Source organism: Pseudophryne corroboree, chromosome 4 (assembly GCF_028390025.1).
Source record: "Pseudophryne corroboree isolate aPseCor3 chromosome 4, aPseCor3.hap2, whole genome shotgun sequence".
Taxonomy (NCBI): Eukaryota; Metazoa; Chordata; class Amphibia; order Anura; family Myobatrachidae; genus Pseudophryne; species Pseudophryne corroboree.
In genome coordinates, this window is record NC_086447.1 from 437355337 (window position 1) to 437380614 (window position 25278).

At 45.1% G+C, this 25278-nt stretch overlaps 1 protein-coding gene across 1 annotated transcript; it reads left to right on the forward strand.

Moving 5' to 3' along the window:
- Window positions 1-16784: 16784 nt before the first annotated feature.
- Window positions 16785-22409, forward strand: LOC134911481 (protein ripply2.1-like). Its single transcript, XM_063919666.1, has 4 exons — window positions 16785-17151; window positions 17357-17432; window positions 20096-20163; window positions 21562-22409. The coding sequence occupies exons 1-4, from the start codon at window positions 17057-17059 to the stop codon at window positions 21710-21712; spliced, it is 390 nt and encodes a 129-aa protein (XP_063775736.1). The 5' UTR covers window positions 16785-17056; the 3' UTR covers window positions 21713-22409.
- Window positions 22410-25278: the final 2869 nt, after the last annotated feature.

A 25278-nucleotide genomic window follows, 5' to 3' on the forward strand; every position in this document is an offset into this window, starting at 1 on the left:
GGGGAATTTTCTTGTCTCGGTAATAGTCCGATAGCGTTACCCCGTGAAAATAATAATCGATTTCCCTTTTCTTTAATCGATTTAGGGTTGTAAATACTTGTTCTGCTGTTTCTGCTCCACAAGCATCCTCTAGTTTATCAGTAAATAAAGTCGCGTCTGCTTCAGAATCTGTCAGACATAGTCCTTCTCCAACTGGAAGTGTTACACTACAACATCCTGGTACTGCATCAGCAGTAGTCATGCTTCTCCAGCCAATTGACTGTTAAAAAATATATGCAGCAGTCTTAGAGTAATGCTGCTATCAAACAGGTGCCCGAACAGTCCTGATTGGAACTTAATCCAAACTGGATACAAATATATAGAGGTAGTGTTCAGCACTCTGTACTTGAAATCTGAAATCTGCTCAGGTGCCCTGCCAGCTGCTGTCAGTGTATAATGGGAAAAAAACGGCTGGCACTCAGAGACTTGAAAAAACCATGCAGACTACGTGGTAAGATGCCAACGTTTCAGGGTATTACCCCTTTTATCATTCCACTTCTAATGTTGAAGTTATGCGAAAGGCAAAAAAGATTTGGCCAATTGTAACTCGAGATAAACAACTCAGTGCACTCAAGGACACTTCTATTCTGCCCTCATATCGGCGGGGACGTAACATTAAAGATGCAGTGGTGCATAATGATATTTCTAACTTCAGATCCCCACAGACCACACATTTTTTATCTCGAAAACCGGGCAATTTCAAATGCCTCGGCTGTACCACATGCAGCAGCTTGGAATCAGGAGCCACCTTTCATCATCCAAGGTCGGGCAAAGAATTCAAGATCAAGAAACCCTATACATGTACGAGTCGGTATGTAATTTATTATATCAAGTGCCCATGTGGCCTATTATATATTGGAAAGACTATTCGGCAATTCAAGGAGAGAATAGCATTACACCGATCGAGTATAAGAGCTGCCCTAGAAGGTCGAGGAGGGGACCAGCCTGTGGCCCGACATTTTAAAGAATTTAACCACAGCATCTCTTCAATCCGTTACAAAATCATTGATGGAGTGTCAGAATCCCCAAGAGGAGGTAATAGAGGTCGCATTCTATTACAGAAAGAGGCCAATTGGATCCATACGCTGCAGACCGTTAAACCACTGGGACTGAATGATGTTCTTTCGTATACTTGCTTCCTTTGATATAAATATTATTATTTTTCTTTGTTTGATCACAATTAGATAACATCATTCTAAGTTCATTATAATATAGTTCAGGTATAAGCATATATATATAACTTAGAGTAATTGATGTGGCAACAGCATAGCTAAATATCACACGTTTTATTTGTGATTGACAAATCACAGCTTTATTATTCATTAATGCCGCTTTAATGACATATATGATTTGCTTTAGAATAAGACATAATGGTTGTTTTTATTTAGCTATTGCCCTTCTCCGCATAGAGAGTCTCTTGCACTACCGAATACTGGACATGAACTAGACATTGTTTGCATTTCTCCTACAGCCGTTTTGTTGTTTGGTATCCATGGTGATGGGTTCACTTTCCATGTCATCCACCACGCCCCCCTCTGACGCCGGGTCGCCGGCGCTGGCCAGCGCCAATGACGTCATCGGGTCCCTGCGGGAGCTGTGGCTGGATTGTACACGCGGTGATTAGGTAAGTTATACATTTTTACTGTCTTGTACTATCTGGTTGTCTTGATAAAAGGGGTAATACCCTGAAACGTTGGCATCTTACCACGTAGTCTGCATGGTTTTTTCAAGTCTCTGAGTGCCAGCCGTTTTTTTCCCATTATATATATATATATATATATAAAATCTCAGTGCCTCCCCAGCCAGGGACCTCACCGCACACCACTGGGTAAAATTATTTTCTTAGACAACCTAGAAATTGAGGTGTCTACCATGGGGGTTGACTCCCATCTTTTCCTGTCTTCTTCAGGAAAGGGGTACGCTAAACGTATTCTTCTAGGAATATAACATTTCTTTTCTGGGTTTGAACAAGTTTTTTTACAAAGAATGTATTTAATTCCTTTGAAGGAGGAAAAGTTATCACCGGTTTCTTATTTAAATTAAAATAAGCCTTTTCTTCAGGTTCAGGTGTTGTTTCTGTAATCTCTAACACCTCCCTAATAGCAATTATCATACATTGAATGCTTTTGCTAACTTGGGGTCCACCCCTCTCAAATCCCCAGTGTCGACACCTGTGTCAGAATCTGTGTCTGTGTCACCTTGCATAATCTGCGGAATTTGAGGGGTCCCGTGTGGATGACGTGGAGGGATCAGCAAATAGTACATCCTCCACTGACTTTCTCCAGTATTTTGTCTGTTGTTCAGACTCAGAGAATTTTCTAGAAAGCTTTGACATATTATTTTGTAATTTTCTTACCCACTCTGGCTCCTTCTGTGAGGGAAAGGCCACCACATTACACTCCTGCGTATCTAAAATGGCTTCCTCAGGGGAAGAGCTCTCTCCATTGTCTGACATGTCACAAACATGTACTATCACACCACAATCACACAGGGGAGCTATTGGTGACAGACCCACACTAAAATCTGTCAGAGAAACGCAGAGAGATTTGCCAGCTCACACACTGCGCCCTATGGGGGTAATTCTGAGTTGATCGCAGCAGCAAGTTTGTTAGCAATTGGGAAAAACCATGTGCACTGCAGGGGGGGGGGGGGGGGGGGGCATATATAACATTTGCAGAGAGAGTTAGATTTGGGTGGGTTATTATCTAACTCTCTCTGCACATGTTATATCTGCCTCCGCTGCAGTGCACATGGTTTTGCCCAACTGCTACAAAAATTGCTGCTGCGATCAACTCAGAATTAGGCCCTATATGAAGAGAATTGTATATGTATATTTATTATACAAAACCTTTAGCACTTTATTTCAATATTAGGCACGCTCACCTGATGTAATAAACCCCCCCCCCCCCTTCCTCTTTATAACACCCTGGTATTTGTTTCAGCATTGTTATGAGGAGCAAACAGGGTCTGTCAGCTTCTCTGTGTGATCTGCAGGAGAAAATGGCACTGTTTGATTTTGAGATGCATGCTCGTGCAGCGTCCCGCCACTGCGCTGTACCTTTTTGCCGGCAACAATGACCGGAGGGCCCCTCTCTTGTAGTTCTCCGGTGATATACTCACCACTCTTCTGACTTCTGGCTGTGTTAGGGGGTGGCGGCAGTGCTGTGGGAGTGAGTGCTAGCCAGGCTTGGGCTATGTTCAGTACCCCTCAGGAGCTAATGGTGTCCTGTCAGTGGAAGCAGAGCCATGAAACTTAATGAGAAGTTGGTTCCTAATTCCTCCCCTAAGTCCCACAAAGCAGGGAAGCTGTTGCCAGCAGCTTCCCTGTAAAATAAAAAACCTAATAAAGTATTTTCCAGTAGAACTCTGTAGAGCTCAACTACCGTGCGTCCAGTCTCCCCGGGCACATTTTCTAAACTGAGGTCTGGAGGAGGAGCATAGAGGGAGGAGCCATTTCACACTGTAAAAAAATCTTAAAGTGACGAAGGCTCCTGCGGACCCGTCTATACCCCATGGTACTAAATGGACATAGAAACATAGAAACATAGAATTTGTCGGCAGATAAGAACCACTTGGCCCATCTAGTCTGCCCCTTTTTTTTTTATATATTATTTTTTTTTATCACTAACCTTATTTGATCCTTATTTCTTTGTAAGGATATCCTTATGTCTATCCCATGCATGTTTAAATTGCTCTACTGTCTTAGCCTCTACCACCTCTGATGGGAGGCTATTCCACTTGTCCACTACCCTTTCTGTGAAATAATTTTTCCGCAAATTTCCCCTGAACCTCCCCCCCTCCAGTCTCAGTGCATGTCCTCATGTCCTATTGCTTCTCTTTATTTGGAGAATGTTTCACTCCTGGACTTTGTTAAAACCCTTCATATATTTGAAAGTTTCTATCATGTCCCCCCTTTCTCTTCTCTGCTCCAAACTATACATATTGAGATTTCTTAGTCTTTCTGGGTATGTTTTGTGATGTAGGCCATGCACCATTTTAGTTGCCCTCCTTTGTACAGTTTCTAATGTATTAATATCCTTTTGAAGATATGGCCTCCAGAACTGAATACAGTATTCTAGATGAGGCCGTACCAATGACCTATACAGTGGCATTATTACTTCTTTCTTTCTGCTGCTGATTCCTCTCCCAATGCAGCCAAGCATCTGACTAGCCTTCCTCATTGCCTTGTTACATTGCTTACCTGCTTTTAAGTCATCTGAAATAGTGACTCCTAGATCCCTTTCCAGAGGCGTAACTAGGGTTTTTGGAGCCCAGGGCAAGATCAATAATGGTGCCCCCACCCTCCCCCCACCCCAAAAAAAAAAATACAAAAAATTTCTAATAAAAAGAATAAATTAATAAAATGATGATAATAATAACAAAAAAAAAATACAAAAGGAAAGTATGTGCAGACGCCACCGGTGTCACTGCATATAAAGATGTCAGGGTGTGTATGTATGTGTATGTAGGTGCAGCGGTCGAAGTAGAATTTTGAAGGTGGAATGAAAGAGTCTAGATAGCAATTTCGGCGCGCGCGCTCCGGAAAAGGGGCGCGGTCACTCAAAAGGGGCGTGTCCTTCAGTGTATACCCCTTATACTATCTAGTACTGGTGCCCCTTTCACATTATAGCACACGGTATGAGCCGAAATTCACATTATAGCACACAGTATGAGCCGAAATTCACATTGCCCCACACGGCATGAGCTGAAATTCACATTATGGCACACAGTATGAGCCGAAATTCACATTACCCCACATGGTATGAGCCAAAATTCACATTACTCCACATGGTATGAGCCAAAATTCACATTACCCTACATGGTATGAGCCGAAATTCACATTACAGCACATGGTATGAGCCGTAATTCACATTACAGCACACGGAATGAGCCAAAATTCACATTACCCCACATAGTATGAGCCGAAATTCACATTATAGCACACGGTATGAGCCAAAATTCACGTTACAGCACATGATATGAGCCAAAATTCCCATTATAGAGTTAGGGGATCCTACCCCCAGAATTAACATGGCCTGTGGGGCACTATGATGAGGGAGCCCACCCCCTTAATAGACTAATTGCAGAGTTTAGCAGCGGAAGGGCTGCAGCGGTTTCTCACCCCAAGCTGTGGCGCTTCTGCCACCTCCGACACTCCACATCTTCGGCACCACCCGGGATGCAGAGCACCGCACTGGGTATGCACCCTTTTCAGTGTGGTCTGCTGCGCTCTGAAGGGGTTCTTGTTTCATGCTGCAGGATTCCGATGTGCACCTTCCTCCCCGCTGTTACTGTCACGGTAAGCATTAGTATCGTTTACCGCAGAGGCCATTTTCTGAGGCATATGTGTTAAACCTCAGGAACTGAGATGCCCTTCTCCCCATACAGCTGTGTGGCCGAGCCGGGCGGGGGGACAACCAGCAGCAGCATGCCGGATATCAGCAGCAGAGGGTGCGGGCTGTACATACTTGAGGCAGCTGGATATTCAACCGTGCTGAAAGCTTCCGGAGCCCGCACCCCCGGAGCTGCAGTACACCGGCAGAGGACACCCATCCCCCGAACCCTGCGTAGCCCAAAGCCGGACATCAGCAGCATGTTGAACGCGGAAGCAGAAGCTGCTTATTGCCGGTCAACGTGCTGCTGATCTCCGGCTTTGGGCTCCGCACGTGCATTACAGCCCCCACCCTCGGCTGCTGATATCCGGCATACTGCCCCTGCTGCTGGCTTTCCACCCGCCCGGCTCGCCCACCCAGCTGGATGGTGAGTGAGAAGGGCATCTCAGTGCCCGTGGTTTAATACATATCTCTCTTCGGTAAATGGCCATTAGTACATCCCACACACACTGATTACACACACACAGACTGGCCACCCCCAAATCCTACACACACCCACTCAGACTACACACACACACATCCTCATACTTTCCTCTCCCCCACACACACACACTGGACTGCAAAAATTTACACACACTGACACTGTTCCACACACACACAATTAACACACACTCACACTGTCCCACACACACAATTAACACACACGCACACTGTCCCACACACACAATTAACACACACGCACACTGTCCCACACACCAGTGGCGTGCGGTGAGGCACTACAGCATAATGTCTGCCGAATCCTGCCAATGAGCCCTATCGCCACCGAGCCAATGCCCGCCACTGCCTCTGAGCCGATGCCCACTGCCACCACCAATGGCTTACAAACTGGCCCACAATCAACTGACCCAGCCCCCCGCCACTAATTTGCAACTCAGTCCAAAGCCGCCAATGCCCGCTGCATGCCTGCTCATCATACTTGTGATATATTGTACAATTTTATAGAAAAAAATAATAATTAGTGTTTGGGACTGGGAAGGGAGTGGGAGGAGGACATGAATGCAATTTTGTTGTCCAGGGCTTCCATTAACTTAATGGAGAAGGGTCTGAATGGGTTAAAAATGTCCAAAAAAAACTGCGTGAGGTCCCCCCTCCTAAGTATAACCAGCCTCGGGCTCTTTGAGCCGGTCCTGGTTGTTTAAATACTGGGAAAAAATTGGACAGGGGTTCCCCGTATTTAGACAACCAGCATCGGGCTCTTAGTCCGGTCCTGGTCCCAAAAATACGGGGGACAAAAGATGTAGGGGTCCCCCCGTATTTATAAAACCAGCACCGGGCTCCACTAGCCAGGGACATAATGCCACAGCCGGGGGACACATTTATGTAGGTCCCTGCGGCCGTGGCATTACCCCCCCAACTAGTCACCACTGGCCGGGGTTCCCTGGAGGAGTGAGGACCCCTTAAAACAAGGGGTCACCCCCCCTCCAGGCACCCAAGGGCCAGGGGTGAAGCCCGAGGCTGTCCCCCCCATCCATGGGCTGTGGATGGGAGGCTGATAGCCATGTAAGTAAAAAAGAATATTGTTTTTTGTTGTGGAACTACAAGGCCCAGAAAGCCTCCCCCGCTTGCTGGTACTTGGAGAACCTCAAGTACCAACATGCAGGGAAATAACGGGCCCGCCGGTACCTGTAGTTCTACAACAGAAAAAATACCCAAATAAAAACACAACTCACACACCGTGACAGTAAAAATTTATTAAAACACACTGACACACTCACACATACTTACCTATATCCCACTTGTCCAGTAGAATCCAATAGGGGTAGCTGTAAAAATGAGAGACACATTACTTACCTACATCCCACGCCGGTCACGTCCACTTGTCCAGTAGAATCCAATAGGGGCACCTGTAAAAATGAGAGAGAGATTACTTACCTACATCCCACGCCGGTCACGTCCACTTGTCAGTAGAATCCAATAGGGGTACCTGTAAAAATGAGAGAGAGATTACTTACCTACATCCCACGCCGGTCACGTCCACTTGTCAGTAGAATCCAATAGGGGAATCTGTAAAAATGAGAGACAGATTACTTACCTACATCCCACGCCGGTCACGTCCACTTGTCCAGTAGAATCCAATAGGGGTACCTATAAAAATGAGAGACACATTACTTACCTACATCCCACGCCGGTCACGTCCACTTGTCCAGTAGAATCCAATAGGGGCACCTGTAAAAATGAGAGAGAGATTACTTACCTACATCCCACGCCGGTCACGTCCACTTGTCAGTAGAATCCAATAGGGGTACCTGTAAAAATGAGAGACAGATTACTTACCTACATCCCACGCCGGTCACGTCCACTTGTCCAGTAGAATCCAATAGGGGCACCTGTAAAAATGAGAGACAGATTACTTACCTACATCCCACGCCGGTCACGTCCACTTGTCCAGTAGAATCCAATAGGGGAATCTGTAAAAATGAGAGACAGATTACTTACCTACATCCCACGCCGGTCATGTCCACTTGTCCAGTAGAATCCAATAGGGGTACCTGTAAAAATGAGAGACAGATTACTTACCTACATCCCACGCCGGTCACGTCCACTTGTCAGTAGAATCCAATAGGGGTACCTGTAAAAATGAGAGACAGATTACTTACCTACATCCCACGCCGGTCACGTCCACTTGTCCAGTAGAATCCAATAGGGGCACCTGTAAAAATGAGAGACACATTACTTACCTACATCCCACGCCGGTCACGTCCACTTGTCCAGTAGAATCCAATAGGGGCACCTGTAAAAATGAGAGACAGATTACTTACCTACATCCCACGCCGGTCACGTCCACTTGTCCAGTAGAATCCAATAGGGGAATCTGTAAAAATGAGAGACAGATTACTTACCTACATCCCACGCCGGTCACGTCCACTTGTCAGTAGAATCCAATAGGGGAATCTGTAAAAATGAGAGACAGATTACTTACCTACATCCCACGCCGGTCACGTCCACTTGTCCAGTAGAATCCAATAGGGGTACCTATAAAAATGAGAGACACATTACTTACCTACATCCCACGCCGGTCACGTCCACTTGTCCAGTAGAATCCAATAGGGGCACCTGTAAAAATGAGAGAGAGATTACTTACCTACATCCCACGCCGGTCACGTCCACTTGTCAGTAGAATCCAATAGGGGTACCTGTAAAAATGAGAGACAGATTACTTACCTACATCCCACGCCGGTCACGTCCACTTGTCCAGTAGAATCCAATAGGGGCACCTGTAAAAATGAGAGACAGATTACTTACCTACATCCCACGCCGGTCACGTCCACTTGTCCAGTAGAATCCAATAGGGGAATCTGTAAAAATGAGAGACAGATTACTTACCTACATCCCACGCCGGTCATGTCCACTTGTCCAGTAGAATCCAATAGGGGTACCTGTAAAAATGAGAGACAGATTACTTACCTACATCCCACGCCGGTCACGTCCACTTGTCAGTAGAATCCAATAGGGGTACCTGTAAAAATGAGAGACAGATTACTTACCTACATCCCACGCCGGTCACGTCCACTTGTCCAGTAGAATCCAATAGGGGCACCTGTAAAAATGAGAGACACATTACTTACCTACATCCCACGCCGGTCACGTCCACTTGTCCAGTAGAATCCAATAGGGGCACCTGTAAAAATGAAAATGATACTTACAAACTTCAATCCACAGGAGGAGAGAGAGAGAGAGAGGGGGGGGGGGGAGGAGAGAGAGAGAGAGAGAGAGAGAGAGAGAGAGAGAGAGGGGGGGGGGTAGGAGAGAGAGAGAGAGAGACTAACCTGCTGCTGCTGCTGGGGAGACCGGCACACACTGCAGGGCCACGACGGGAGGACGGAGCCGGCGGAGCAGGGGGAGAGCCGCACAACACCACTCCTGTCAGCAGCAGCGGAGGAGGACGGGGGCGCACACTGCAGACACCAATCACCGCAGGGACAATTAACACACGCACACTGTCCCACACACGCACACACACAATTAACACACGCACACTGTCTCACACACACACTGTCCCACACACACACACACACACACACACACACACACACACACACACTGTCTCACACACACACACACGCACACTGTCCCACACACACAATTAACACACATGCACACTGTCCCACACACACAATTAACACACGCACACTGTCCCACACACACACACAATTAACACACACGCACACTGTCCCACACACACACACACACACACAATTAACACATGCACACTGTCCCACACACACAATTAACACACACGCACACTGTCACACACACAATTAACACACACGCACACTGTCACACACACAATTAACACACACGCACACTGTCACACACACTAACACACACGCACAATTAACACACGCACACTGTCCCACACACACACACAACACACACGCACTGTCCCACACACACAATTAACACACACGCACACTGTCACACACACACAATTAACACACACACACTGTCACACACACAATTAACACACACGCACACTGTCACACACACACATACAATTAACACACGCACGCACACTGTCCCATACACACACAATTAACACACACACACTGTCCCACACACGCACAATTAACACACTCACACAATTAACACACTCACACCAGGGCCGGTGCTAGGGTGTTCGGCGCCCCCCTGCAAACTATAAATTTGCGCCCTCCCATTCATACTGCAGTTAATAAAGTGAGAGCGTGCGCCGAAGGCCGCAAAAAAGGATTATGGTTTCCCACGGGGTGTGACCATACAACAGTACCCTCAATTCAAATTATGTCACACAGTATCACAATCTTATTCACATTTCACCGCACATAGAATGAGCCAAAATTCACATTATAGCACACGGTATGAGCCGAAATTCACATTATAGCACACAGAATGAGCCGAAATTCACATTATAGCACACGGTATGAGCCAAAATTCACATTATAGCACACAGAATGAGCCGAAATTCACATGATAGCACACTGAATGAGCCGAAATTCATATTATAGCACACTGAATGAGCTGAAATTCATGTTATAGCACACTGAATGAGCCGAAATTTACATTGTAGCACACTGAGTGAGCCGAAATTCATATTATAGCACAATGAATGAGCTGAAATTCACATTATACCTCACAGAATGAGCCAAAATTTACATTATAGCACACTGAATGAGCCGAAATTCACATTATACCACATGGAGACAAAATTCAGGGAGAGTGACAACAGGGACAGGGAGAGAGAGAGAGGGAGAGGGAAAGTGACACCCGGGACAGAGAGAGTGACAGAGGGACAGGGAAAGTGACAACAGGGACTGGGAAAGTGACAGCAGGGACATAGGGACAGGGAGAGTGACAGAGAGAGGGATAGCAAGGGCATACAATAGGGACTAGAGAGAGAGAAAGGCAGCAGGGTAAGATTACCTATTTAGCAGCGGCGGTGCTGAGGATGCTGTGGTCTGCGGTGCGGTGTATCATGAGGCTCTGGTCGGCATGAGGCTGGCAGTACAGAGAAGGACTGAGGGCGGCAGTGGGGCTCACTGAGGGTGGCGGTAGTATAGCAGAGGAGGAGGCAGAAGGTGGTGGCGGTGCAAGGAGGAGGAAGCTGTGGTCGGTGGCACTGCGGCTCCTATGACCACCGCGCCACTATTTCAAATCCACCGTGTACCTGCAGCCAATCAGGAGGGGGCAGGATAAGATCAGTGATGCGGTGCAGGAGAGGGCAGGATGGGAGAAGTGGGGCGGAGCAGGAGGGGGCAGGATGGGAGCAGTGGTGTGGAGCAGGTGGGGACAGGTTAGGAGCAGTGGTGCGGAGCAGGGGGGGCAGGATGGGAGCAGTGGTGCAGAGCAGAGGGGGCAGGATGGGAGCAGTGGTGCGGAGCAGGGGGGGCAGGATGGGAGCAGTGGTGCGGAGCAGGGGGGGCAGGATGGGAGCAGTGTTGCGGAGCAGGGGGGACAGGATGGGAGCAGTGTTGCAGAGCAGGGGGGGCAGGATGGGAGCAGTGTTGCAGAGCAGGGGGGGCAGGATGGGAGCAGTGTTGCGGAGCAGGGGGGGCAGGATGGGAGCAGTGTTGCGGAGCAGGGTGGGGGGCAGGATGGGGAGCAGTGGTGCGAAGCAGGGGGGCAGGATGGGAGCAGTGCTTCAGAGCAGGGGGGGCGAGATGGGAGCTTTGGTGCAGAGCAGGGGGGCAGGATGGGAGCTTTGGTGCAGAGCAGGGGGGCAGGATGGGAGTAGTGGTGCAGAGCAGGGGGGGCAGGATGGGAGCAGTGTTGCGGAGCAGGGGGGGCAGGATGGGGAGCAGTGGTGCGGAGCAGGGGGGCAGGATGGGAGCAGTGGTGTAGAGCGGGGGCGGGGCAGGATAGGAGCAGTGGTGCGGAGCAAGGGGGGCAGGATGGTAGTGAAAGGTACTCGCTCTCGAAGTTAAACTAGAATGTCACCTGCTCCCCACAGCTCCTGGGTCCCAGCCGCTGTTGTTCCCTCTGTGGACAGTGGCACACAGGGGCCGTGGTGCTAAGGCAGATAGCCAGAGCAAGTGTCCCATCAACAGAGCAGCTCTCCTGTCCTCCAGGAGCCTCATACCGGGGAGTCGACAGGAGAAGCGCGGAGACACTGCATGGCACATGAACATATACATATATATATATACACACACACACACATATACATACATACATACATACACACACACACACACACACACACACACACACACACATACATACACACCAGTGAGCGCGGAGCAAAAATAAAAGTGGGTCCCATGGACCCTTCACTTTAAAAAATATGGGTCCTACTCCATTTTTTGGGGAGCCTATATAAATCAATAGTGCATAATATAAGTACTATAATAAAATAAATATGATATATATATATATATATATATATATATATAATGCAATATTGATTTATGCACCACATATTGCAATCCATGTACGTATGACCCAGAGAGGGGATGGCACAGCTCTGGGAAATGGGAGGTGTGGGTGTGTGTTTAGGTATACTGTTCCTCTTCAGCCACTGTGTGTGGAAGCACAAGTCTCAGAATAGCCAGAGGTTGGAGAGCCACATGTTGCCCCGTTTAGCCTGATGTAACAATGTACCAGAAGAGTGAGCCCTTCTGTTACATTGTGCAACCCCCATCTTTGCATACCATACACCTGCGCCTAGTCTACTGCTAGCATACCGACTCCATTCAGGAGTCGATCCATCATCCCACCGGCAACTGCTGCTTAGCCGGCACCCGCAGGGAGAGTCCAAGTGATGTGGGAGGGGAAGCTGTGGTATCCGCTGTGTAAGGAGTCGCCCCCATGCAGGAAGTGTCACAGCACGGCACGCCGAGCTGACTGGGGATCACATGCCGCTCGCTGTAATGCAGTGTTCACTGCGGCGACTGTGACTCCCTCCCAGTCTGAGCGGCGGAATCAGCAGCAGCGCTAACTGTGGTTTGTTTCCCCTGGACTCACTATGCCTATCCGCGGAAAGGGGGCGGGCATTCTCGGAGCAGACGGGGAGATGTGGCGGTGATTTGACGTGGAGTGTGAGGATTCCTATTGGCGAAGTGAGACACAGTGCGTCCAATGAGACCCACTAATTTTTTTAAACCTGGTCCCTCACTTCCTATAGCTCGTAAAAATGTGCTATGCCATGTATTTTGCGATCACTGCGACACATATACATACATACACACATACATACACACACATATACATACACACATACACACATACATACACACACATATACATATATACACACATATACATACAATACATACACACACTTTATCTCACCTTTTTTCCATCCACTTACAGCACCACAGTCTGGTTAGCAGGAAGTGATCTGCCTTAGCTTGGGGGTTCCGTGTAGCTCCGCCCCTTTTCGTCCGCGTAGCTCCGCCCATTTTCGCCGCGTAGCTCCGCCCACTCCCCATCCGTTCATCATGTCTCTGCCACGGGAGGAGGGAAGGAGGGAGGGCTTTAAACTGACGGCTCTGCTGCCTGTCAGTTTGCAATTGTAGGCGGTGGCAGCAGCAGGGGGGACAGGCCAGGCCCAGGACGGCGCAGCAGCACAGGGATGCAGAGCAGGAAGGCGCCTCTCCGCTCAGGCGCCTACCTGCATTGCATCCCTTTGCTGAGCGGGTAGCGCCGGCCCTGACTCACACTGTCCCACACACGCACAATTAACACACTCACACAATTAACACACTCACACTGTCCCACACACACACAATTAACACACTCACACAATTAACACACACTCACACACACACACTGTCCCGCAACCCCCTCTCCCGACAGAAAAAAAACTAAAGTCCACTCCGCTCACCTGGCTCAGTAAACCCGCTCACTGAAGCCGCGCAGGCGCGACCGCGCACAGTACAATGTGTAGGGAGACGGAGGGAGGGGGGGGAAGATGAGCGGAGGCTCCTGGCTGCCGCTGCCTGTCCAGTGTGACAGGCACAGCAGCCGGGAAGACAGGGAGAGCGCCGCAGGTAGCGTCGGCGGAATCCCTGTTGCATGGGGTGAGCGGGCCGTGCCGGTGGCGCCCCCTCTGTTGGGGCTTCCACAGCGCCCAGGGCACGTGCCCTGCTCGCCCCCTGCTAGATACGCCTCTGTCCCTTTCCTCCTCAGTAGTTTTCAGTATAGTGCCATTAATACTGTATTTAGCTTTAGGATTTTTGAGACCCAAGTGCATGATTTTGCATTTTTGGGCATTAAACTGTAATTGCCAGACTCTTGACCATTCCTCTAGTCTACTTAGATCCTCAATCATTTGTTTTACCCCACCTGGTGTGTCTACCCTGTTGCATACCTTTGTGTCATCTGCAAAAAGGCATACTTTCCCTTTAATCCCATTTGCAATGTCACCAATAAAGATATTAAAAAGCACTGGTCCAAGTACAGATCCCTGGGGTACTCCACTGGTAACATTGCCCTCCTGTGAATGCACTCCATTTACCACAACTCTCTGTTTTCTATCCTTCAACCAAGATCTTATCCATTCAATAATCCTAATATCCAATCCCAAACTTTCAAGTTTATTTAGCAGTCTGCGATGTGGAACTGTATCAAAAGCCTTACTAAAGTCAAGATAAGCTATATCCATGGCTCCACCTTTATCCATCACTTTAGTCACACAATCAAAAAAGTCAATAAGATTTGTTTGACATGATCTCCCCCCAGTGAATCCATGCTGTTTGGGATCCAGTAAATTGCCGGATTTGAGATGATCTACAACTCTTTCTTTTAAGAGTGTTTCCATCAATTTCCCTACTACTGATGTAAGACTCACTGGTCTGTAGTTGTTTGCCTCTTCCTTGCTTCCACTTTTGTGCAGTGGGACTACGTTTGCTCTTTTCCAGTCCCCTGGAATTTCTCCTGTAGCTAATGACTGGTTGAATAATTCTGTCAATGGTGCTACCAGCACCTCTTTAAGTTCTTTTAGTATCCTTGGATGTATCCCATCTGGCCCCATAGATTTGTCCACTTTCAGCTTTGAGAGTTCTGTTAGGACCTTCTCCTCTGTAAATGTACTTGTTTCATTTTCCTGAATATCCCTGCAACTTAACTGTGGCCCCTTCCCCTCTCTTTCAGTAGTAAATACTGAGCAAAAATAATCATTAAGATCATCTGCTATTAAATTGTCTCCTTCAACAAGACTCCCAGTGTCCGTCTTTAGTTTTATAATTCCGCCTTTTGTTTTTCTCTTTTCGCTTATATACCTAAAAAAAGTTTTGCCTCCTTTACCCACTGACTGGGCCATTTTCTCCTCAGCTTGTGCCTTTGCACATCTGATTACCTTCTTTGTCTCCTTCTGTCTAACAAGATATATCTTTTTGTCTTCATTATTTTGTGTCTGCTTATATTTCCTAAAAGCCATCTTTTTTGCTCTCACAATATTTGCTACTTCTTTTGCAAACCACACTGGCTTCCTTTTCCTTGTGTTTTTCCTAACAGTTTTGATACAAAGGTCTGTTGCCAGCATCCTCTAGGACGTTAGAGAAATAAAAGTTACTTTCCCAATTTTCAAGATGGAAAGCTTCAGGACTCATCCAATAATTCCAAAATGATACATTTGGCACTTTGTTAAAGAAATGCATTCACAGTATAAGCATAGGCGTGCGCAGGGGGGGGGGGGTGCCTGGTGCGCACAGGCACCCCCTAATGTCTGTAACCCCCTCACACAGACCTGCTGCTGCTGCAGTATCGGCGATCGCCGAGTGTGCTCATTTCTGTCCTCCCGCCCATTGCGCCCGCCACCCCCTCCGCTCAGTCTGGCTGTCATTTTTATGGTGCAGCATCACTGACGTAATCCTACTCCCAATTCCTCTAACCTGTGGGATGTGTCGTGATGATGTCATGCCACGTGCATGCCCGCTCATGCTCCCACCCACACTCTCTCTCTCTCCTCATGTGCCAACGCCACAGAATACAGCGTTCCTCTTGGAGTAGGACAAGTTCAAATTCAATATCAATATATATTTCGAGAGATTGTGCATCAATTCTCTGTATTATTTAGTTTGCATTGAGTGCCAATATGTGGTGGTAGACAAGCCTGATAGGTGGTGCTAGAAATACCCATTAGGTGATGTTGGACATGCCCAATAGGCGGTGCTAAACACAGCCTTCTAATCGTGCACCCCCTAATAAAATGTCCTGCGCACGCCTAGGAGTATAAGCCAACTCTGAGCATTGTGATAAAAAGCATCACACATGTGATACGTGTGACATATGTCAGCATTGAGCATCATTCCTTAGATTAATAATGCCACCATTTAGACATTAGGACAGGATTTTACAGAAAAAATAAGAGATTTATGTTGCAGTTCTCTGTTTGACTGCAGATGTAGCCCCCATAGGTTTCTATGTGGAACTAAACTGTTAAATGTACCAAACTTTACATTCTGTATGTAAGGTGGGTAGTGGTACACACAAATATATAATCACTTCATTTATAACATATTTCAATTAAATGTTTTTGTTTTTTTAAATGCCCATGTGATCTAAGTTTTTATTGTGGCATTAATCGTCGATTAGAAATTATAATTATCAGGTCTAAAACCAGATAATAAATATGCCCAAGATGCTGTTACATGAAGCTTTGTGATGGCACACCTCAGCATACATTAAGCTCCATCTAGGTGTCCCAAATGGGAAGAAAACAAATCTAGAATTAAAACAGACATATAATACATACAGATTTTCTTTTATAATGTTAAACCATACAGCCATAAAGGAGTACATTTCACTAGATTCTAAAGAGTTACATTCTGCTTACTGGGTATGGTATGAGATCTTCAGTAAAAGTGTGCAGCATTAGAAAAGCACAAATGATGCTATATTAGCTGGACAGGAATAGGAGCAGCCCTACCTATACCAGTGATAGGGATGACAGGGAAATAGGACCTGGGATAATGGGCGCAGCAGGGGGGGCAGCTCTCCCCGCACCATCTGCCCCAGCACGTGTCCCGCATCCCCCTAGTGTGCACACTCACACCTGGCCATGTGTATCCTGCCACCTCCGTCTCTCACCCGGCCCGGCAGGAGGGAGGTGACTGCTTCACATAAATGACAGGAGCCGGGAGCACAGACCCAGAGACTGCGCAGCCCGAGAGCAGGAACGAGGAGCGGACCTATCGGAGGCAGCAATGGAGCCACAGCAGAAAGGAGAGCGGGGGAGATGCGGGGAGCCACAGCAGAAAGGAGAGCGGGGGAGAAGCGGGAGCACTGCGGACAACGCCAGGTCTGTCACACTCTCCGGTATAGTACAGCCTGGGGCAGCTAGGGCATCATGTACAGGAGCTCCGGTGGCAATACGCACCGTCTTTACATACATATATGTCACTATTAGTGATGCTAGGCTTTTATATAAGGACTAGTGGCGCCCAGGGACAGAGGGAAGCCTGATTGCTGTGTGGCGGCCCTGACACCGTGTCTGTGTTTTCCAGGTGTGGGACTATGTGGAGACCGTGGAGCGACAGCCCAGTGACACCAGCACCGCACATCCGTAGCGATCTGCTGCAGGTAACCGGCGGGACACAGCGAGCGGCTGCTACTAATGGCTGATCACATGCGATGCACATTGTATTATGTGTCTCTACCAATACACACTGTACACTAGAGTGGCCACATTCCACCCTGCATGCTAATAGTTTCCTGCTGCCTAAGGTTTCTGGCATGTACAGTATATGTCATTGCACTGGCCAATATGTCTGTCCATATCTGACTCTCTTCTGTTTTAAGTAAAATGTATAATATTTATTGCAGCTGTTACAAGTTTTTATTATGTTTAGTGGAATATATGCTTTATTATGTATATAATAAATGTAAACTATATAAATTGCGACTGCTGTCGGAAATGGAGAGATCAAAGCAGATATGGAGATCTCTTCCGTGTTCTCACCATGATACATTGGGGTAATACTTCATATATGCGGGTATATCCAGCAAATATTTGCTCTTATTTATCAATGAGTGATACATTTCACTGTGAGTGATAAATCGCACCAGACAATTCGCTCCTGTCATTTTTCAAACCCAGCCTGTGACATGGAATTTAGGAGCTGATTGGCTGGTGCAATTTATCACTCATTGATAAATAAGGGCAATTGTTTGAGAAATAGCACCTTACTACTATATACACTAATCACAACACTCTTCATATAGGGACACACCTCCAAATAAAGAGCCTTTCCATTGAGCCAGGTTACACCACCCTGCCCTTCACCAAAAGACCTCCTGCATACCATCCTTATCACCTCCCTGCTCAGAATTTGTAAAGGGAGAAAGCTTCATTGTGCCTATCACACACTGTTACTCCAGCTCATTTACCATTCCTACTGCAGGGGTAGACAACCTATGGCACCCCAGCTGCTGTGAAATTACATATACCAGGATGCCATGCTACAGTTTTAACATTCTCTAACAGCAAAATAGTGGCAGGGCATGCTGGGATCTGTAGTTTCACAGAAGCTGAAGTGCAACAAGTGGCTTACTCCTGCCCTACTGCATTTCCCTCCCTACCCTTCCCATTATAGCTGCAGAACTGATATGAGCACACACATACTACTCCCCTACCTCACACTTGGGGCTCCTATTGCAGCAAAATATGCCTGAGTAGAGCTGCCAATGTAACTTTTTTCAAAGGAGAGAACCAGGTTTTAATTATTTGTTCTTGGAAAGTCACAATTTTTCCAATTTTGACCACATATATAGAAAAGCACCACTATCTTGCATATAAAATGCAATATATAGTATCTCATATGCATTTTTTCTAGCCATTACAAGTTAGATGTGATCTGTATTTAATTACCTAACAACCATGTTTATTGGACTTATGATTTGGATTGTATTGCATCAAGGTTGCAGAGAATATTTCTTATGTAGAATGCTTAGAGTTCTATCGAAACGATTTTATTACTGTATGTTGGCAATTATGGTGTGCCTAACGTAACCTTTGGGTGATAGCTTTTGTGAATCTGTGTGATTTTAGTCAGTACTTTTGTGTATAGGCTCACTATACTCACCCTTTAAACCAGAACACACAAGAATTACACAGATTCTGTAGCTGATTAAAACCAGGTGAAATTTAAGATTGAAGTCAGCCAGCCACAGAACCTGTTTAATGCACTTGTGTTCCGGTTTAAAGGGATATTATGGTAAGCCTATATATATGTAGTGTGAGTGTGTGATATTAACATGTGTTATTTGAAGACTAAAAATATATATCTACCCATAGACTGGTTACTTAGAGTTGAATGTAAGTGCATTTGCAGAGTATTATAAATATATATATATATATATATATATTTATTTTTTTTGCATTTCACACAAATTTAGTCTCTGCATGTTTAATTAGACACTGTGCATGTGGTTAATTAAATAGGCGTATATGCCATATGTTCCTTAATATTCAAAGACAGTTCCAGGTGATCACAGTCTACCTCTGTAATTTTCAATCCTAAAGTCCCTATTTGTTAATCTTTAGCAACTGTTCTATACTAGTTCTATGGTTTAGTACATAAGATACTGTTCTCACTATCTCGTGCAATGTTTTAGGCCATGTAACTTAATATTTATTGAAAGCTAGTAGCCCTATTTAAATGCAGAAATATAGAGAAGTATGCTTGCTGAACATGCCTTGGTGGAGATTGAATACTCCCCAAGGTCTCCAGAGAACAGAATGCTTAAATATCCAGGAGCAACGTGTCACAGGAAATTGTATTCATGTGTTGGCACCCATTCACTTACATGCTCTTGCAATACAGACACACATGCACTCAAAGTTCTATTCTTTTATTTTTCTTATAAGAACATCATTCCATTCAAGAATGGATAAAACTTCATACTGACAAGATACAAAACAAAGCATTAAGCATGTAATAGTTTAAAATAGGACGGTTATACAACAGTAGTTTTCATTTACCTCATTCCATGACTTTAGTATAAATCTAATGCTACCATGTTGGATATATTTAGTATCCATAATTTTTTCAAAGCTGCAGATAATAGACGTCTTTGAATGATAGTTTTAAAATGGCAATAGTAATTAATGCTAAATAGGTCTGATTCAGCATTCATTACTTTTGTAGTTTTAAAACTCTTAGTTAAACCACTGATGATTATAGTAAGTGCGTCTTATAAATATGTGTATGTTTATCTGTGTAATATTCCCTTTTCTTGTCTAGTCAGCCAATTTAAACCAGGGTCTTGTCAGTGATAAAGTGAAGATGTCAGCCTTTCAGCATCCTGTCAAGTAAGTACATCTATGAATGGTATTATTTATTGGCCTTGTGATATCCAGTAAGGGCTTTATAATACAAATTATATATAATCAAGAGCTGTAAATGAAATAAATGGGACCATGTAACTACTTTATTGGTAGCCAACAATTTAAAAAATGTGACTGAACATGAAATCTATACAAATATTTATGAATTATTTATTACCAGTTATTTATATAGCGCACACATATTCTGCAGCGCTATACAGAAAATATTTGGCCATTAACATTAGTGCCTGCCCTTGTGGAGCTTACAATCTATATTCCCTACCACATGTACCAACACACATATTCACACACTAGGGTTCATTTTTTGTTGGGAGCCAATTAACCTACCAGTATAGTTTTGGATTGTGGGAGGAAAGCGGAGTACCCGGAGGAAACCCATGCAAGTACGGGGAGAATATACAAACTCCACACAGTTAGAGACATGGTGGGAATCTCAATCATTACCTTTGTGCTATAAGGAAGTAATGCTAACTATTACACCACCAGTACTGCCCAAATACTGATTATTATGTTTATTTACCCAAAGTAACAGGCAATTCCAACTAAAGCTAGGTATACACTATACAATTATTGGGCCTATTTGCCAATAATTGGATGATTGGCCTGTTTTATTGTGTAGTGTGTAGACATAAGTGTTTTCCGAGTTTTGCCGATATAACTGTTGGCTTCCATTATCCAATTGTTCAGACTTGGCATATGATAATTACCGAAATATCCCAATATTGTGCTGTGTGTGTGCCCATATTTCCTACGGTTTATTCTGATTACATCATCTTCCTTGTGAGCGGACTTATGCAAATTCACTGTGGTGTGGCAGAAAATCGGTAACTTAAAAAAAAAATCGCTTAATGCATGCTACTGAAATCTTGCTGAATAATCATGCCGATTGTCAATTTGACCAACAAATGTCATAGTGTATAGCTGGCTTTACATATGAAATGGGATGTACCAGATGTTGCTATGTACAGTACTTTTTTGTGGAAAATATGGTGCAATTGTGTACAGACAGCACTAATGGGATCTTATAGTGTAGGCTGTAGCCAGTATGCTAAAAAGTGGTATTTGTCCAATTTGGCCACAAATGTGTCAATAAATTGCCCATGCATGAACAGCTTTCAAAGTACAAGTCTTTATGTGTACAACATGTGTGTATCAGGTTTAGACATGTTGTTAGAGTTACCAGGGAGTCACCCAATAAAGCCCAAATCTTAGTGATTTCCAGTAATAAATGACATTCCCTTCCATGTGGCACTACCAAAGCCACTTAGCTGTAAAAGTACAGTGTTCAAATATACAACCCATAGAGTAAGATACTTCCAACCTTACATGTAAATTAATCAAATCTGTCTATTTTCATTCCAGGTTATTCTGGCCTAAGTCAAAGTGCTATGACTTCATGTATCAGGAGGCGGAGGAACTTCTGAGGAACTTTCCAGTACAAGCCACCATTTCCTTGTACCAGGAGTCAGACAGCAGCAGTGGTTCCGAGGATGAAGACACCATTGAGAATTAAATCATTGCCATGCAAATACTATGACTTTTAAGCAGACATATGCATAAGCCAAAACTCCATTTTTAAGGATACTATGTTGGTGGCAGAATACTGTAATTACAAATTGTATATAGCCATCGGGCACTTCTTACATGGAGGAAAGAATATGTGTATTTTTTTATACCAGAAAACAAAGGGTCTCAGTTACAGTACCTAAGGCTACAATGTCTGCATATGTATATTTATAATTACTGTTGAAATAGCCTATAAACCAGACATTTTGAATCATTGTTTTTTCTTTTCCAATCTATCCATACCGAGCCCTTTGTGGACGGACTTCGCTGTAAATATGTACTTGTGGAGTGAGAAGTATAAATGCTACTTGAGCTATCAGTGTATGTAACTAGCGCTGTATGCCTTGTTAGAGAACGGACTGTAGTGTTGCACTATCACTTTATAACAGGGTGAAATTATATATCCACTGTTGGTATGAATGTGCTCTCCTATGACAGTGCTATTAGCTTTGGTACACTAGTCTTCCAGTATGGGACATCATCAACCTTATATAACACCCAACAGTTTTGTGGGTTCCATAACAATTCAGGCAGCTGTTCCACTCATGCACTTTCTGCTTTGAATATTAAATGTACTAATTTATTTAATTTGAATTCTTCTTGTATTTTTTAAAGATATTATTTATAATAAAAGGTTGAATTGATACCGCTGCTTTATTACATTGCCATATATAAGACGTAGTACTGTCACCTGAGCTATGCTGAGTTTACTGTTTGCCTGCCCTCCCACCCATTTCCTGTATTGTCTGTGTGTAGATGTCTGTTTTGTGTAATGACAATGATAAATTTAACTTAGGGGTATATTTATCAATTATCAGGACCTGACAACAAAGAAATTAAGTATCACCCAGATGTATTGCTAAAGCGATAATTTTACTTCCTGGGCCAGCCATGCTACTGCACATACATGGACATCAGATCATGTTTAGGCAAGTGGCCACTGCAGGGTATGGATCCTATGAATGCCTTTCCTGGAAACTTTTGCAGAATTTAGCTCATAGGTTACAATGGCTAACGTCAATGGTGTTAGCTAGTGGTGGTGGTGTTAGCCACTGGGGCCAAGCTCTGGAATGGAGGCTGCTTTTGCGACCGATATCTGCTACAGGCCCCCCACATAAATCCATGGGATCCTTAGTAATTGCTGGCAGCTCCCAAAAATATTAGTGTTTGGAAGTATCCTGAAAATACTGTTTGATAAATATGCTCCTTGGTCCCATTACTCACTAGTGTTAAAGTCATGCCTTTATTAGTTATTCTAGTAGATGCACAGCAAATAAGTATGTTAATGGGTCCTATTGGATCCAGTGACCCCATTCTCACTGACATTTACATATTGGGGTGTTACCATCTTTCAGATGGTTTTCACCATTAGCGGTGGTTACCAGCAAATGTAATTGTGTTTAACATTTGCTAAGTGGTGGCTTTGCAGGCTGCCACAACACTAACATGTTCAAAACCAAATGTAAATAAACTGTATTCCAGGGATGTAGTTGTGTGACTGGTGTTCAGGAGACCGCCGGTCACAATTCCGGCACCTACATCCCGCACCCTCACTATCCCAACGATCGGCATGCTGACCAACAGGGACTATTCCCACTCGTGGGTGTCTACGACACCCATAGAGTGGGAATAGAACCCATAGCGAGCCACCGAGGCCACAAGGTGCTTCGTTGCGCTCACCCCCCCTGCAGACCATGTAACAGCCAGGATTCCACCGCCGGTCACACATACCTAACCTGTAATTCCATGCACTTTTAGATTATGTACTACAATATTGAATAGCATTTTCATGCCTTTTTTGTTAACCTTTAAAATCAGGGAGGTTTTACTGGCCTCACCTTGTATATAAATGTCCTCTACATGGGAAAACCTTTGCGGTTGGTTTTCTTACATTTAACTAATGCATTAAGAGTAGATCTTGCTCTCTGAGCATTTGCCATGCGTTTTCTGTTAAATTTTAAAATCTGGAATTTTTTTTGCCTCTCCCTATAGATCCTCAAAGCCCATAAACAATGACAGAAAGCAGATTTATGTTTTGTTTTCTCATACCAATGCACATGATACCAATTACCTGATACTTTATTGCAGTGCCCACTTCATTAGGTACTGTACACCTTTCTACAGTAGTACTGGCTAGGAGCCCCGTTTGCTCACAAAGCCATAATAAAGCTCAGAGCTGACGTGCCGTCTCTCCTTCCCGGCCGGCTCCTCTGCAAATGTGCAATATGTCGCTGCTCACATGAGATCCCCATCACAGTCCGGATCTGGCACCTGCCCCTGGAAGGGACAGCTCTGTCCCTGCCGTGGTCTATGGGCATCGCCACCCGACAGCTGCAGGTGTTGGAGCGATGCTGACCGTTCATACATTGCCCTAGCTTATCGGCCTGCTGTTAGATAGCAGTGCCGATATGGGCAGCGGCGCATAGCGCCCCTGTCAGTGTGCACACTACGCAATCATCATAGATGGGGGAGAAGCAGTATAGTGCACAATACCGTTTGTCCCCCATATCGACTATTCATACCTTTACCCACTAGACAGTGGCCCGTGACCAGCATGTTGGGCACAGCAAAGCCCAAATCCCCTTGCGGAGGTCCCTGGTGAAAGCCCTAAAGTACGAGTTAGCATCCATGATCACATCCATAAAGTTACAACACCAAGTACAGGCGAGTGAGTCGCAGGGGATAACAGCAATGACAATGTTCTGCTGCTTGCCCCCAGCAATGGTGTCGGACTGTCCCTGTGTGGCTGCTGGTACCCCCTGTGCAACGCGCCCCCTACAGTAACTTTACTTTATCACCTTTCTCTTTATCACTTCTCCAGGCTTAATAAATCTGCCCCGCAGCCTTTTGTGTACACATGTAGTGACGTCACAGGTGAAGTGGGTTTGAATTTATTGGAATCATGCGTTTACTAACATCACCTAACCACACTTACCTTATGTTGGGACGTAATGCAAGTATAATACAATCATATAATACTACTAGCTGAAGTTCCCGAATTTAAATCTTCAAGTTATTAAGTTGGATGTAATGGTCAACATTCTAAAAATAATTAGCAGCATAGCAGCTCTTCCAACACATCCAAGAGGTGGCTTCCTAGTGTAGATTTTTTTTTGGGGGTGTCACCAACAGCCCTAATTCCCAGCTTTCCTTTCTGTTCATTTTTTTAATCACTTTTACACTGCGAGAGGAGTTTAAAGTTTTCCTACTGTTATCAATATTGCCATTCCAAGGCTTTTGGGTACACAATATTTTTTTGTCTTCCCACATCCATTTCTGTCAGTTATTTTAGTTCATTGATTTATTATTATTTTAGTCAGTAATTACGGTTCACTAAAGTTTTCATCCAAATTCATCCAGTGGGAGGCCCAGAACAGGCTCCCTGTGTCGAAGTTCTTTCTGACATACACCAACGGGAGGTCTGACCAGTACCTCTACCCTTTAGTATGTTTTCTTGGACACAGTGTTATCACTCCGTGAAGTTTTCATCCAAATCCATCCAGTGGAATGCCC